The 14,894-nt window shown below is 43.2% G+C and overlaps 2 protein-coding genes across 8 annotated transcripts in view; one reads left to right on the top strand and one right to left on the bottom strand.

Annotated features, from left to right (window-relative positions):
- DOCK8 (dedicator of cytokinesis 8) overlaps positions 1-14,894 on the bottom strand; it is a 183,926-nt gene that overhangs the window by 106,636 nt on the left and 62,396 nt on the right. For all 5 annotated transcript variants that reach the window (XM_053292960.1, XM_053292963.1, XM_053292965.1 and 2 more), the window contains exons 13-16: positions 14,539-14,632; positions 13,870-14,032; positions 809-926; positions 60-130 (exon numbers count right to left, since the gene is read on the bottom strand). In XM_053292960.1, coding sequence (XP_053148935.1) covers positions 60-130; positions 809-926; positions 13,870-14,032; positions 14,539-14,632 — 446 coding nt within the window. The remainder of the gene's footprint in view (positions 1-59; positions 131-808; positions 927-13,869; positions 14,033-14,538; positions 14,633-14,894) is intronic.
- Positions 4,255-14,894, top strand: part of LOC128343605 (uncharacterized) — a 29,791-nt gene continuing 19,151 nt past the window's right edge. The window contains exons 1-4 of one of the 3 annotated variants that reach the window (XM_053292979.1): positions 4,255-4,431; positions 4,583-4,821; positions 7,944-8,054; positions 11,885-13,044. In XM_053292979.1, the coding sequence (XP_053148954.1) occupies positions 4,389-4,431; positions 4,583-4,821; positions 7,944-8,054; positions 11,885-11,971 (480 nt within the window). In that variant the 5' untranslated portion in view covers positions 4,255-4,388 and the 3' untranslated portion in view covers positions 11,972-13,044. Of the gene's footprint in view, positions 4,822-7,943; positions 8,055-11,884; positions 13,045-14,894 lie in introns of those variants that run through there. The other 2 variants (XM_053292978.1, XM_053292977.1) reach the window with 2 other exon arrangements.

Raw genomic sequence — 14,894 nt, 5'->3', positions numbered from 1 at the left:
GAATACAGATTGTCTCGTACAAGGCCACTGGTATGACAGCACTGAGAAAATAAGCTTACTTGTTATGATATGTAACAGGTGTGCAAACCTCTTGAACAAATTCTGGACCTGTAGATTTTCCAAAGATGACCTATAGGGCAAAAAAGTTTAAAACTGCAACTTATACAAAAATTATATTATGAAATTCTACCACTACATATCAGTATCTATTTATTTTAATACTGGGAATATCAATTTTGAATCTGTTCAGACTCAGCACATGAAACTGTTTTATTTAAACAGTAATACAAACTCAAATTGCTATATTAGCCTCAGAAAAAGAAGGGGATCTTTAACTGGTTATGTAGGAGAATGAAAGCTTCAAAGGTCTCTTCAACAGGCAGAATGGAATACTGCTAATATTGGAATTAGCTATTATTCCATCCTGCCTGAAGAAAATTTTTGTGTAATTTAAAAAATTTCATCCTTCTGTTTCAACAAAATTGATCCAATAATATGTTTGCTAATGCCATGTGTTACCTAGCATTAAAAGGCATTTTATGAAATCAAAAGGAGCATGAAAAAATAGGCAGTCATTTGTATCCTGAAGTAGGGTGGCACAAGAAACATATCCCATGAAGCCAGCTCCTTAATCATAGGTACACACATACTTAATAATTATAAACTAAGCATTGTAGCAAATCCTAGGCCTGTTCAGAAATAGCCAGAGGCCTCTGGTGCAGGGAGGGGGCATTGTTTTCTAGGGGTAAACTGATTTGCATGCTTTTACATTAATGAATACATTGAAATGTAGAATGGATTCTCTTACTGGCATTGCAGAAGCAGGATCTTCTCCACTCATAAACTGAATTTTAATTGTAATGTTTCGTCCTGAAGCCAGTCGGTTTGCAAAATTCAGCCGTTGTGGATACACGTAAAGAAGATTTCTGGAACAAAATGAAACGAAAAAGAATTAAAATACAATTAAGATTCTTACTTAAGATAGCATCTTACACTCTTCTTTCTCACCAGCAATATTTTCATTTCTCCCAGATAATTACTGCTAGGAGAAGACTTGTTCAAATATAAAGTTGTTTCTAACAGCAGAGAAAAGAAACGCATAGATTTTCATGGACTTATTTGGCAGACAGAAATAAATTGCTACATAATGAGAAGCTGGCATCTCTAGGAACTATCAGTATGAAGTGTTTGTATTACATTAAAGTAAGTGGTTGGCATTGCAAAGGTGCTCTTGGCAATTCTCAAGATTATTTTGGTGTGTGCGTGCATGGAGGGGGCGCAGAGAATGTTGCATTCTCCCCCAAATTATGGCAGGGAGCAGGAGAAGAGGCAGTGTGGAGAGAGCCTGCAAGGTCTTCTGAGATTTGCACATGGACACATTTTGCAATATATGAGACAGGCCCACAGAAAGGATCAACATGTTTCAACCATTTCTATCAAAAGAACAATATTTCTCCTGGATTATGATTTCACTTTCGGTAGCTCTGGGTTGCACAAAACATTTTCTTCCATTTGCCCAAACTTTTGTTGTTGTTGCTATATTATCAGAAGGCAGCTTCAATGCACCAAACACAATGAACTGCTACATTTTAAAAAAAATTATCCCGAAAAGATAATGCTTTCCTGATGCAACTGATGTGTTTTAGGGAATTCACATCACAACCATCACCTGCTTTGAATCTGATGATAAAATTAAGTGCATAGAAATCAGTCCTAACATCGATGCCAAGGAAGGGAAAGTTCAAAGCACTTTATTGCTTGGCTAATCCTTCAATCCCCTAGCATTCAGGAACACAGTGCTGCAATTGTGAGGCAAGCTTCTTTAGAAATAAATGAAACCAGTTTTCAGAAAAGAAAGAATACGATATTATAGAACAGGTTAGGAGTCAGAAAGAAGCTGACAAAATGGCACCCTAACTATGGAAAGTAACAAACATGCCAAGTGCGAGAGGTGGAACACAAGCATCACGAGGAGCTAGAAAATCCATCTGAAGGTCCTGCAGTACCCCCATACTTATGAATGGCAACGGATCACAATCCAGATCATTTGGTTATCCCACACAGGCACATCTAAAGTTTGCCAGTTGAAAAATGGGACAGAGTTCAAATGAAACCATGGTTTGCACTAACATAGTAAAGGGCCCACACCATGGTTTGAGCTTTCAGGCATACAGCAGGCAAACCATGACTTAGACCTGTTGGTCTGCTTTTATTTATCAGCTGCTCAAGCTGCAATTTCATACGTTTGCACATCTCCATGATGCTGCAGCCCTCTTGAGAAGGAGCAATGGCCCTAACCAGGGCTTGTCAATGGTCAGTGAATTCATCCATAACCAACAAAGCATAGTTAGCAAGCATAAAGAGTGGTTTACAAATGAGCTTCAAACTGTGGTTTCAGATTCTGGTTTGTTGGCCCCAAGCAAACCACAGTTTATTTATTTTTCTATGTAAACTGCTTTGAGAATTTGGTTGAAGAGTGCTATATAAGACAAAATAGAAACAAAAAATGGACAGATACCAGAAGACACAGACTGTCCTTGGTAAACAGAGACCATTGGAGTATGTGCATATGTTCACTCAATGTGCAAAGAAGACATTTTGTTCACTTTTAAACCCTTCAAAAATAATTGCAAAATTTCTCGAAAAGCATGCTTATTCACAATTGCAGGTTGCCATATGGAGACGTAATGCCTCCAAGGGAAGGTGCAAGTCCCTTCCCAAATCCTGTTCCCAGTATGCAGTTTGAATGGGACAGCCTATCCTCCAAATGTGAGGATGTTCCTATCTGTTAGTGCAGTCTAAAAGGTTTAGATTGCACCCTTTGACTCCACTCATTGGATCAATTTTATTTATTTGTTATATTTCTATACCACTTTTTATTAAAACAATCTCAAGGTGGTTCACACACAAGTTAAAACAAGACTACAAAACTTACACAATTAAAATATCAGCTAGAATATAAAAATACAGATCTGATTAAAAGATTAAAAAACAAGCACAATATAACCATAAAAAATACAAAGCAGCAGCAACAGGAACAGTCATATAAAAAGCCTGGGTAAAAAGCCAAGATTTCATATGCTTTCTAAAAACTGTGGTGGAGACTGAGGAGCAGATGGCCACTGGGAGAGCATTCCAGAGTCTGGGGGCAACAACTGAGAAGGCCCTGTTCCACGTGCACAACAACCAAGCCTCTCTCATAGTCAGCACCCGGAGCAGAGACCCCCACCCCACCCCCCACCACCGACAACCTCATCAAGCAGGCAGCAAGCTTTGGGTGGTTCCTCAGGTATCCAGGGCCCAAATGGTTAAGGAGGAAATGCCCAATTTTTTCAAAAGCATTTTGCTTCCCTAGAAACATGCTCATAGAAAACTATAGGCTTATATGGCTCCATTCTGCTTCCCACCATTAGATCCAACTGCCCCTTGGCCGACCATACAAATAAATCTTGAGGGGGTAGCTGACATCTTCACCCCAGATGTGTTTCTCCAGACTCCAGTGCCCATCCTCTTTTGCCTTTTACATCAATTGCTTTCCCATATGTTGCCTTCAGCAGTAGACAACATGACTCCATTGTCTCAGTGACACAGATGTATAGGGTATATTGACACCTTCAGGGGCCCACAGCAGCTGGAGGGGGGAAATGTCAGCAAGAACATGGCATGAAAGTAAAAGGTTAAACACACCCTAACTTGCTGCCATGGTCCCAATCTAGATCAAGCCCTCATGCAGCTGATATTTTACTTTAAAATAAGCCCCAAACTAGATGAAGACCTCAAAACCTTTATAAGGAATTAATCATACGATTGACCTGATTCAGCCGCCAAGATCAGGTCCAAAGCCAGCTGAACTATGGGCCAAGGTCTTGTGGGGCCATACAACTCTTTGCCTTCGTTTCTCCATTTCTTGTAACTTTATTATGAGATTATTATGACCTCGTACATTTCACCTGTAGCTGCACGTTTCTTGTTAGGTGATGATATAAAGAGGACTACAGAACAGGTTTGCAGAGTGTGATCTTGTTGAAGTAATCTTCTAATCTATTCTGTTCCCTTCCCCCTCAATATCCTTACACCCTTGGCTAATTTCAGATTAATTTCTCAATTTGTATTTAAAACAATATATACACAACCTCTGGCATATAATGTTTAACCAGCTTTGACTGAACTGCAACAGGAGGTAAAGAGTTAAACTGTGGAATTTGGAAGTGCATTGTTCTAACTTGATCGCATTCACTGTTTTCTACACAGCCTGGGACCTTCAAGTGCTCAATCTGAAACTTTTCTTAGGACAAGTCCTTCGGAAAGCAGGAACCTCTATAAGCCAAAATGCATAAAGTTTCTGTTATTTTTGTTCTCATAAGCTTTGCACATTTCCTAAATGCAGCATGCAAAAGAAATTCTGTCTCAAGCAAAAAAGAAGAACAGAAAGTAAGTTTTCAATATTCTGCCCTAGATACTAATTTGCTCTCCCAAACTCTTCTGAAGCTTGGTGCTGAGCTAAAGGCTCATGTAGTCCGTACCAAGCAGGAAATCACTCACATCTTTCAAGAGCTGGACAATTTTAATCATTCTTTGACAGAGTCACTGGAAAAGATTGCCTTAAATGAAAAATATGGGAAAGATCTCATGAAGAGGGTCCATCGGCTTGAAACTGGAAATGAGTACAGACTTTTTGCAGAACTTCAGAAGCAGCTGGCTGAAGCAACTGACCATAGAAATGTATTTGACAGTAAGTTAACATTTTTAGAAAAAAAGGTGGAGGCTATTTTAAACTACAAAATAAATGGAGAAACCTCGACTAATATTACAGCTATTATGGTAAGTAGCATAATCAACTGAACAGAATTTGTAAATCTATCTTGGAAATATTTAGCATTCTAATCTGTACTCATTACATTAGCAATGGAGATTTCACTTTAATATCCTTGCCAGAAATCTATCAAACAAGCTTTTGTACATGTTATTCTTTTATTTATGTATCCATTCGTTAAATCCATTTATATCATGCCTTTCTTTCTTGAAGGAAGTTCAAGGCAGCAAAAACAGCAAAGCAGAAATAAAATTATAGTAAAACTCATAACTAAAGCTAAGTGTGCCGTCGAGTCAGTGTCGACTCCTGGCGACCACAGAGCCATGTGGTTGTCAATGGAGGAGTTTACCATTGCCATCTCCCGTGCAGTATGAGATGATGCCTTTCAGCATCTTCCTATATCGCTGTTGCCCGATATAGATGTTTCCCATAGTCTGGAAAACATACCAGCGGGGATTCAAACCAGCAACCTCTGGCCTGCTAGTCAAGTCATTTCCCCGCTGCGCCATTAACTACCAGTTCTATTTTCCTGTCTTACTGTTCTGCCTGTTGAAAGTTGCTGAAACCATTAGAGCTGCTATTGGGAAGTCTGATGCCTGCCACAATAAACCATTGGCCAGGTCTATTGTGAGGCGGTTGTCACAAACTTCTAAGATTCTTTTCTCATTCTCTTTGTGAGCTGCACATTCTAAAATGTACTCAGGCTTACAGACTTGGATGGGGATGTCCTGCACAATCGGTGCTGGCTGCACCTTTCCTCCATTGCCACTGAGCTGAACAGAGCAGCCAGTGGACCGTCTTGTGCATGTGTAACATGCGTGTCACAAGCGTGTCAAGGGCCACGTGATCATATTGCTCTGTGTTCTCTGCTAAAATCTAATCACACTTCAGAGCAAACCTAACAACACTGATGCCTTGAAAAAGGCTGTTAGAAGGAAAGCTGCTGTTCCTCTCCTCTCATGAGATGATCACAGTCTTAGTAGAAGACAAAGTATCATAAGCCAAGCTGAGTGATGAAAGATTCCAACTCAGGGAGAGTAAAAATGTACTTACAGGTACGAGCTGTGGCTCTCCACTCCCAACCTCCACTTCCATTGGCCTCCCCCTGAGTAGCCTGGGCTGATTTGGGTCTGGTTCGGGCCTCTGTGCAGATGTGAAGGTCACTAAAATGGCCTCCACATGTGCACAGAGGCCATTCATGTGGTCACATTTTAGTTACCTCATTGCCTCCACAGAGGCCCGAACCAGCCCAGGCTAATCAGAGGGAGGCCAGCAGGGGTGGGGAGAGCCACCCCCGCCCTGCAGCCACCGCTGCAGCACATACTTTTAAGTACTTTTTTACTCCCTTCCCGCCCCCTCTATATTTACAAAAGCCCCCCTGCCCCTGTACTGGAAAAGAGGAAAACTCACTGGATTCCCCTTTACCAGTATAGCTTCAAGCTGGTCGAGTCGGCTCGAATCTGGATTTGAGCCGAACTGGCAAATTAGGTTTTGTGTACACCTCTAGGTACACATTTGAATGTTGCAATGTGATGGGTTCTGTCTGGGCTTAATTAATTCAAAGGTTTGGCTGAAAGATATAAAAACTGGAGAGTTGTTTTCCCTTTTAAGCTACCGCTGTGACCATTAAGGCATGGATCCAGGGGCAATACTCACCTACTGCCATTGAGTGGTAGGTAGGAGTGAGAAAGGACCCATGCCCTTACTGGGGAAGGACAGTAGCTTTGGCAGGGGGTGGTTCTGTCACTACTGTGAGGGTTCACAGCTACTGACTGAGTAGCAGCACCCTGTGCAGGGCACTGACATCAGTGGACCATACAGGGTGCTAAGCCACCCTGCTACCTCAGCTACTATTTTGCATCTCCCTCCAGGAAGGACATGGGTATCTCCTGCCCTTTGGTTGCTGCTCACTGTGGTAGTCAAATACTGGCTTAATGGACACATTACATCAGAGCCTTCAAAGGGGAAAAAGAGTCTTCAGGTTGCCAAGCTAGGAACCCTATTAATACGTTTTGATGGGCTGTACTCATTAAGGCAGCTAAATGGGTTGCATTTAGGCTGGGTTGCATCTGATGTCAGTATTCTGCTATTAAACTAGGGATCATTGTAAAAGATCTGGCAGGCCTCCTATGTCTATCATCATCATCATCTATATATTTAATTCTCTTACGGCCGACCGTGTAGGGAACTGCGTCCAGATGCGTCTGGATGTCTGGAACCATTACCTTGGGAGGGAGTGGCAGCAAGGGAGGCAGGCGGGAATCGGCAGACTCTGGGGAACAGAGGAAGAAAGGCAGAATTGGGGGGAAAGGAGGAAATGGAGGAGACAGTGGCCCGGGGAGGCAGCTGGGCCGCCAGGAGGAGGCGGCAGCGGGCAGCAGTAGAGTCACGCTGCCAAGAGCAGACTGGCTAGGTGAGAGGCGGAGCCGTGCCCGGCCAGGAAGGAAAGTGCTGCCGGCGGCCAGGGATGAAAAGCTGAGAAGACTGGGGCAGAAGGCGGGGGGAGGGCAGGAGAGACCGGGGCAGAAGGCAGGAGAGACTGGGGCAGAAGGCATGGGAGGGCAGGAGAGACTGGGGCAGAAGGCGGGGTGAGGGCAGGAGAGACCGGGGCAGAAGGCAGGGGGAGGGCAGGAGAGACCGGGGCAGAAGGCAGGAGAGACTGGGGCAGAGGGCGTGGGAGGGCAGGAGAGACTGGGGCAGAGGGCGGGAGAGACTGGGGCAGAAGGCACGGGGTTGCTGGAGAGACTGGGGCAAAAGGCAGGGGGGCTGGAGGGACTGGGACAGAAGGCAGGGGAGGGGGGAACCGCCATCCTCAAAGAGCACACAGATGCTCTGTGCGGGTTCAGCTAGTTGTTGTTATTGTTATTATTAACATTTCTATCCCGCTCTTCCTCCAAGGAGCCCCGAGCAGTGTACATGGTTATGTTTATCTTCACAACAACCCTGTGAGGTAGGCTAGGCTGAGAGATACATGACTGGCCCAGAGTCACCCATAGAGCTTCATGGCTAAATGGGTATTTGAACTTGGGTCTTTCCAGTCCTAGTCCAGCATTTTCACTATGCTATATTGTATGAAATCCAAACCAATTCAGTACTGATGGAAGTTTATCAATCTCTTCTCTCTCTCTAGACTTATTTAAAAAATCAAAGCAAGAGGACTGATGCACTTCTTTCTGAAGTTGAGCAGCAGCAGGAGCAAACTGATTTTCAAGACACACTAATTCAGAAGCTATTGAAAAAGGTGGGTTCTCTCATCTTTCAGGTCTTCAATCTAAACTTGCTTCTACTTCAGGGATTTCCTTTAATTCTGCTGCTCAGTTTCACTCAATGAACGCCTGAAACAAAATAAGCTACATTTTAATATACTATGGCATTACTTATAATGTTGTGTGAAATTGCCTCTTCCTTTAGTTCTCTTTGCTGTCTCTCCTTATGTCCAGCTTTAGATTGGTTGACCCTTCAAGAAACATGAAAAGTTATCTTTCTTTAATAAACCAACAATCCTACATGTGGGGGGGATTAAAGGTGGGCACATTTCATTATGCTAAATAGAACCATAAGTGCAGGAGACACTATATGTCACATGCTATTTCTGCACATCTGAATTGGCTCTGGAATAGTCTCTTGCTGCAATCAGAAGAACTCAGGTGTGGCTCACTCACTCCCCTGACTCACAAACAGAGATGAACTTTTATTAAGGAGCTGGATTATGTGTTTTGCAGTTATTGTTGAAACTGCAGAAGGGTGAGCAGATTGGCATGGCTCCACCATGAACTGCCCTACACTTATAAGGTGAAAGGCCACAGTGAGTGGGAGCACAAGAAGTTGCTTCACCCTGAGAGCAACCTGGTCCGAGGGTTAAACAACACATTACTTTGAGTATCACATTAACTGATGGACACAGGGAAAGGATCAGAAGTGTCTATTTTTACTCAAAACAGCTGTGGAGGTCCCAATTAATATTGGGGCCTCAGAAAGGGGTGTTGACACTCTCCCTGTGCCATTTTTCCTGCCAAAAATCATCATTTCAGTGCCATCTTGGAAGGTGTGAATGGGGCACTGAGAAGTGGATCCTTTCCAGAATTCTCCCCATGGAGCTTTATGGGAAGCTATTCAGAGCCAAATAATTGCAGAGTGGCTATTGAAGCAAATTGTCTTGTGGTATCAAGCATGACTTGTCCCCTTAGCTAAGCAGGGTCCACCCTGGTTGCATATGAATTGGAGACTACATGTGAGTACTGTAAGGTATTCCCCTTAGGGTGTCCCGCTCCCCGAGAATAAAGCAACAATGATGTATGTTTATAAGCACAAACACTCTAGGTTTAGTAAAAGAAGCATGGCACCCCATTACAGCCCTGGGATGGGAACATTTGCCGGTGTGTGTGTGTGTGTGTGTTTGTCTGTGTGTCCCAGGTCAGGTTTAAAAGACAGCCCCAACAAGGGATTCTTGGACAGCCAATTTCTACTTTTTGCACAAAAAGGTTGAGGAAGCGGGGGGAGGGGGACTGTGTCCCCTCTAAGGCAGGCCTGTTCAATGTTGCCCACCCAGCTGTTTTTGGACTACAATTTCCATAATCCCTAGCCACAGTGGCCAATAGCCAGGGATTATGGGAATTGTAGGCCAACATCTACAGGAGGGCCAAAGCTGAGCAGCCCTGCTCTAAGGTGTGCGCACACTCACAAGTTTTTGGATGTCCGCTCAGTTAATTTTAGATCTCACTCAGGTTGGATCAAGAAGGCCCCATTCCGACTGCACATGTGCACACACTGCCTTGAAACTGCCACCCAGAACAAAACTCATTCCGCACACAGATGAAAAAAATTAGAGAGAACATGCAAGTGGGGACCAGCACCTTTCCCTCTGGGGATGTTTGCACTCCCTAGGCTTACTCACAAGAAGGGCTGGGCAGCAAGAACAGCATTGCCAACACTGAGAAGGGAGACTCCTCCTCTGTGATAATGATGGATGCTGATCCCGGGCGGACCGCTCACGCATAAGAGGGTAAGGTCATGGGGACACCCCTCACAACCCAAGAAAAGAAACGTCTGTTGAGGAGAATCGCTAAGAATGTGTGGCAACAAAACAACCGCATCTCCCACGTACAACTCTCTCATGAGTGTGTCAGGCCATGGGGGCTCTGTCTCAAGCCAGGTTGTTCGATGCAGGAGAGCCACGGGAAGGGTATCCTGGCAACTGTTCTCCCTGTCTTGGCAACTGCCTCCAGGTGGCTGTCACAGTGTTCTGTCTGCCAGCCTCTCCGCCCATGTTGACATTTGCACCCTTGCTTGTACCACAAAACAATGACCCTGCTTTCCTGGGGTTGCTGGAAATTGGGGCTCCCCTCATTCCCTGTAGTGGCAGATTTGCATACGGCACAATGTGGGTCCGCACCCAAGAATTTTGAAAGGGAGTAAAGATCTGTCCCTGCACCCGATGTTCTCCCTGTCTGCACACATGGCTAGGCTCTGACACATGGAGTGTCACTATCTCCTTTGGGCCCGTGCAAGGCTTCCCAGGGGAGGAGGGGGTTGCAGTGCAAAAGTTCTATTTTTACTAGATAAAGTGAGGACCTCATGCAAGCAGGGGTGCATTTGTTGGGTTTGCTCAACTCATGAGCGCACCGTTCGCTGGAAGACCAAGGGTGTCTAACCCAATGGTCCTCCCCAGTAGACCGGACCTCTCATAAAAATACTAGACCACCGGCAGCTAGCTGCCAGGGGAGCAGGAGTGTGGTTTGGTCTGCCTGGACTACTTGGCCAGGGCGAGCCCTTGCAAGAACATCCTAAGTCACGGCGGGCCAGACCCCCCAAGATCCATTGCCCTTCCCCTCCAAGAAAGTAATAATGTTCCCTTCCCTGAGTAACAGGGAAGTAGTGCCCTCTAAAGACGCCCCCCCCCGAAATCATGCTTGTGGGGGACAGTTCTATTGTCGGACTCTTATGAGGGAGTGGTGCAATCGCTGTCAGAAGAAGCGCTGGCATGAAATGGAGGAATTCAAATGCCCTTTCCATGCTGAAGCCAGGCGTACCATTCTGAAAAGGCACAATCGAACTCAGCATGCCCCCTTCATGATTGTGGGCAATCACAGCTACTCTGGTGACGTGCTGATGCTTTGCTCACAGTCTGGCATATTGCTGGGATATGGTCACTGGAGGCTGCCTGACATCTGAATGAATGTCTGCAATGCAATTTAAGGTTTGAAATTGAAACTGTGGGTTCATCAACCTCCAGTTTCACATTACATGCAAATTCAGCCTTACTCTCTGATTAGACCCAACTCAAAACTGGTCTGGATTTCCTCCCCCATCCTTTTCTCTAGGTTCCACTCAGTTTGTTTCTTAAAGGGACTGTAACATATTATCAGTCAATATAAGCCAAGCGTAAAGCAAAGCAAACTAAATTACTTTCAATTACTTTTCGCAAAGTGCAACATGTAACGTGGCCCTCCAACATTTGTTTAAGCCCCCTGTTCTCTTGGCCAACACTGCCCCACTCTACATTTAGACAAAATCAGACAGTGGCTCAGACTCCTTCACCCCTAGTTTCCTCCTGTCTTGCTAGGGCTGCCAGCTCTGACTGAAGCTATTCCTGGAGATTTCTTCCACAAGTTTTTTCCCCACAATATCATGCCATTAAAATATCCAGGATTGCTTAAAAACAGGAGATTTATCCTGATTCCTGAAGACACTAGGTCAGTCCAGGATAATTGCAGCCCTATGCCTTATTAGATGTGCAGCCCTATACTAAGCATGCTTTTTTTGAAGTTTCACAGAATTTAGTAGGATTCCAGCAAATGTGCACTGGATCGCAACCTCAGTGATGCTGACTCTGGCTCCCAGCTAAGTAACCGATTGCTAGGCTACCCACCAAAAAGACTGACATTTGCTTGCACACTTTATAACTAGCTTGCACTCAACGGCTTCTATTTGACATTTACTTAGTTCAACAGTGTACTAGCTACTGTACAAAATATAGTATGATTATTCCTATTGCCCCAAAGGCTTGCAATAATCTGATGGTGCATCATTTTCATAACAAGGAATTGTCACTGTTTCCCTCTTGCTACATAGGTTGAGTCACTAAGCAAGCGAACCAAGCATTCAAAATTCAGCATAGCCACAAAGAAAATGCGAGATTCGTCTAAGGAACAGAGCTGAACACTAACAATTCATAACAGTATGTAACTTGGAATTAAAGGCTACAGTGATGTGTAGATGCCTGTTGAATGGATGTCAACCAATTTATTTTATTTTGCTCAACTAGCAGACCTGCTTTTGACCAATCATTTGATTTAGTTACACAATCAGTATTCACATTTTTGAAGATATATAGCAAAAGTAATAAAATAACCTATTACTGGGGAAAATATATTTGCCATCTTTGCATGAATCACAAAATATGCAAATAAATTGTATACACTAGTGGTTCCCAAACTGGGAGCCTCCAGATGTTGCTGAACTATAACTCCCATCAGCCCCAGCTAGGTGGCCATGGGTGCTACAAATCCTTTCACTAGGCAGACCACTTAAAATTGATGAGTGCAATTCAGCCAAAGTTAAGAATATTTACAAATCATGGATTTCCACAGGAGAATTAAAAACAGAGAGATTTCTGCTCAGAAATCCTGCAAATGAATAGTGTCATCTGGTTACCATGTACATTGTTAAACTGTTGCAAGCCACCATGGATTATAAAAGGTAAATTGGAAGGTTAGACCCCCAAAAAGTGTGTGTGTGTGTGTGTGTGTGTGTGTGTGTGTGTGTGTGTGTGTAAGCATGTGTATAAAGAAGTAAAACTTTAAAATACTTGCCAACCTTTTACAACAAACTTATTTGGATTGATTTTTTTTAAAAGCACACAATAGGGCTATAATGTTTAGATGGTTATCAGTAAATTTAAATACTTTTGGATCTTCAGAGAAACCTTGATTTTATGTTTTCCTTTTGGCTGGTTAGCCACGTTAGATGGATTTTACTAACAGTATCTACAGAATCAGGGGTTTCAGTGAGCCACATGCAAGTTACATGAGTTATGTGCAAACCACTTTGCTTCCTATCTGTTCTTGATCTCAATTTTATAGACTTTTGCCTAATCCAAACAATCCATCCCTCCAAATGGTCTGTAGAATTGAGGTTTCACTGCAATTGAATTTTCACTGCCTATGATTAATCAGGCAGCAGATGTTTTTAAAGTGCTTTATTGTCATTAATAAAATAACTTATAAAACTAATTAGTGGCAGGCACTGTCTTAGATACATTTCCTCTTCTATCTCATGATCAGAGAATACTTCTTCTAAGATGTGTACAATCTAAAACAGGGAATGGATGCTTTTGTCTTTATTAATATGCAAATAGATGCAGATTTAATCCATTAGCTGACTAAATATGTGATTGATCCATTAAAATGTATTCATTTGGGTGGCAGCCCTAATATTGAGTATATGTTAAAGTAATACTTGATCATGGGAAATATTCCAAATGGAGTCAGCATCCTGGCTGGCTAGCTGTTTATGCAGTCACCAACGTAGCATAATTCTTATAAGTTCCTTATTATATCATTATGGCATGACAGATGTGGTGAATCAGCAGAAAGTGCTGCAATAACAAGCACTTCGGAGGTGGGAGTTTTATTTCTGATGGTTTTCATTATGCTAAGTAGGAGTTGATAGAATACACTGGGTTTTATTTAATTAAAACCTAGGAACAGTAAGTAGCACAGCAGCTCTCTCTGGAAATGCAAAGACAAACATAAGAGTAAAAGAAAGACCTGGCAGCATACCAGAAGCAACTCCCTGAGCAAAGACATATTTAATGTATTCATTGGATTAACACTGACATCCAGACTAAGGATGATCATTGTGCCCATAAAAGGCGTTTTTACACATGACTAATTGTTCCAGAATGCCAACACTTTCAAATGTGCATCCAATTGGAAACAATGTAGTACAGATATACAGTATTTGCATTCTGATGAGCGTTCAAATTTACTCCAATGGTTCCTAATCCAGCAGGATATATTAGAGTGAGAATGTTTTCCAATATCTTTTCCTCTTACCTATACACAGTATGGGTCACATAAACTTCTCGTACTGGAAACTCCAGAATTTCTTTATGAGGACGACTGCGGTTTTCAGGGAATGGTTTTACTTGTAATAACTCTGGGCTGAGACAACACGTGAGAGCTTCTGAAGACGGGGAGATCTCCAGTTTAAGTAGTCCTTAAAAAAATGAAATGAAATGAAATCTGAATATGACATTAAAATTAAACAAGACCAACAAAACCTCCCATGCCATGAGAATAAGGCCTGGTTCTCATTCAGGCCCAGCATGTACACAGCCTGAGGTGAATGTAACAGTGAACCTTGAAAGAGGTTCCCTCCATTTAGTTTAGTACTATGGATCAATTTTCATATAAGTACTGGAGTAAGCCCTGCCCACATGATTCAGTGGAGATGAAGTAGGGATGAGGAGGTAAAATAAAAACTAAGGGAAATGACAGCTAAGCGGGGGTGAGGTGGGGTGAGATGATCAGGAGTTGGCAGCAGGGCAGAAGGTTATGGCAGTCATAGCTCAGATAAGCCCTTGACGAAAGCACCCTGAAGGAAGGAATGCTCCAGCAAGAACCACTGGCAGGAAACATGTTTGCCTATTCCAGCACTGGATGGATCCCCAGAAACAGTCAAGGCCTGGTTGTCACTAAATCTGGTCTTAACACTAGCCATACCTGGTATAGACTTTACTCTTCTCTGCAAGGAGGAAGATCTCTTGTAGTCGGCTAGAAATTTGAATAAGTCTTCATCACTAAGTCTATCACCTTCCTGTAAATAGCAAGACATTTGATAATGTTCTGTAATGTTTTTTGCAATTCACTGCATATGAAAGACAAATAAAATTATCTGGTGACATATTTGGGAGGCACAGACGTTCTGTGTGAGCGCTTATCATGTTTTGCCAGCTGTTAAATGCAACTCAGTTCATTCATCATGCTCCAAAGTCAGTACCAGGGACAGCGCCACCATTGGGCGAATGAGTTCAAAGAACCTAGGCTGCTGCCCCTCAAGGACAGTGCCTCGCGGCCCC

The sequence above is a fragment of the Hemicordylus capensis genome, chromosome 2 (assembly GCF_027244095.1).
Source record: "Hemicordylus capensis ecotype Gifberg chromosome 2, rHemCap1.1.pri, whole genome shotgun sequence".
In the NCBI taxonomy this organism is placed as follows: Eukaryota; Metazoa; Chordata; class Lepidosauria; order Squamata; family Cordylidae; genus Hemicordylus; species Hemicordylus capensis.
The sequence above is the reverse complement of the archived record's forward strand: the minus strand, read 5'-3'. Positions and strand labels throughout refer to the sequence as shown.